This window comes from Microtus ochrogaster, linkage group LG3 (genome assembly GCF_000317375.1).
Source record: "Microtus ochrogaster isolate Prairie Vole_2 linkage group LG3, MicOch1.0, whole genome shotgun sequence".
NCBI lineage: Eukaryota > Metazoa > Chordata > Mammalia > Rodentia > Cricetidae > Microtus > Microtus ochrogaster.
In genome coordinates this window covers 45,011,298-45,012,140 of record NC_022029.1, presented here as the reverse complement: position 1 = coordinate 45,012,140, position 843 = coordinate 45,011,298, and the positions used below count along the sequence as shown (strand labels likewise).

Sequence of the window (843 nt, the reverse complement as noted above, 5' to 3'; positions counted from 1 at the left end):
TTCAAACTTTCTACACTCAACTAATCAACTGTTCCATGCCACTCCAGACAACTTGACTACTTAAAGTGTTATTTATCTTCCCCCAAAGAAGGTTAAAAAGCAGTTTGTCACACCTGCAGATTTCTACTAGTAGGATGTGTACTACAATATCCATCACAAAAGTTTTCAAAAGATCATTTCTTTCTTCTTAGTAATGAGTCGATCTCCGAAAAAGCAGAAAGAACCACACAGTGTTAACAACTGGGCTCCTTTTTTTACTTAGATGTTGAACAACTTAAATGACAATTACACCATTAAGAGAGTAACAAAGGATGTAAAACGGAAACACAATTGGCCACAGATTAAATAACCAGGGTTTTATCATGAGGACTAGGAAGCATTAGAAGCTTGGAAATCCAGAATCAAAAAGAAAAAGGAGGGAAAAAGAGTTCTTAGCCACAACCACTCCATTATCATTATCAATAGCGTCCTGAAAAAGAACAAAAAAAATTATAATTATAGTTTGTCTTGCCTAAAATACTTTTCCAACTATTAATACTGACCACATATCCAAGTATCTCAAAATAAATTACTAGTTAGAAAGATGGTTTCAATGCTCCAAAAACAGCAAATTTTACGTACTTGGGCTATAGGAACGAGATCTTGACCGTGATCTATACCGACTATAATAAGGGGAAGGCGACCTTCTTCTGTAAGAAACGAGAAATGAATCAGCACACCACATCATAACTTCACTGACTCAGATGAAGGGAAAAACCAATCAAAAACCCTAGCCATTGTGGTAGTTCAGGCTTAATCCCCAAACTCAGAAGACAGATTTCAGTGAATGGAGGATATGCTGTT

At 36.1% G+C, this 843-nt stretch overlaps 1 protein-coding gene across 1 annotated transcript in view; it reads right to left on the bottom strand.

The window, feature by feature from the left end:
• Window positions 1-233: 233 nt before the first annotated feature.
• Window positions 234-843, bottom strand: part of Tra2a (transformer 2 alpha homolog) — a 23,630-nt gene continuing 23,020 nt past the window's right edge. Inside the window, exons 6-7 of the mRNA XM_026785911.1 lie at window positions 622-689; window positions 234-469 (exon numbers count right to left, since the gene is read on the bottom strand). Of these exons, the coding sequence (XP_026641712.1) occupies window positions 459-469; window positions 622-689 (79 nt within the window). The 3' untranslated portion in view covers window positions 234-458. The remainder of the gene's footprint in view (window positions 470-621; window positions 690-843) is intronic.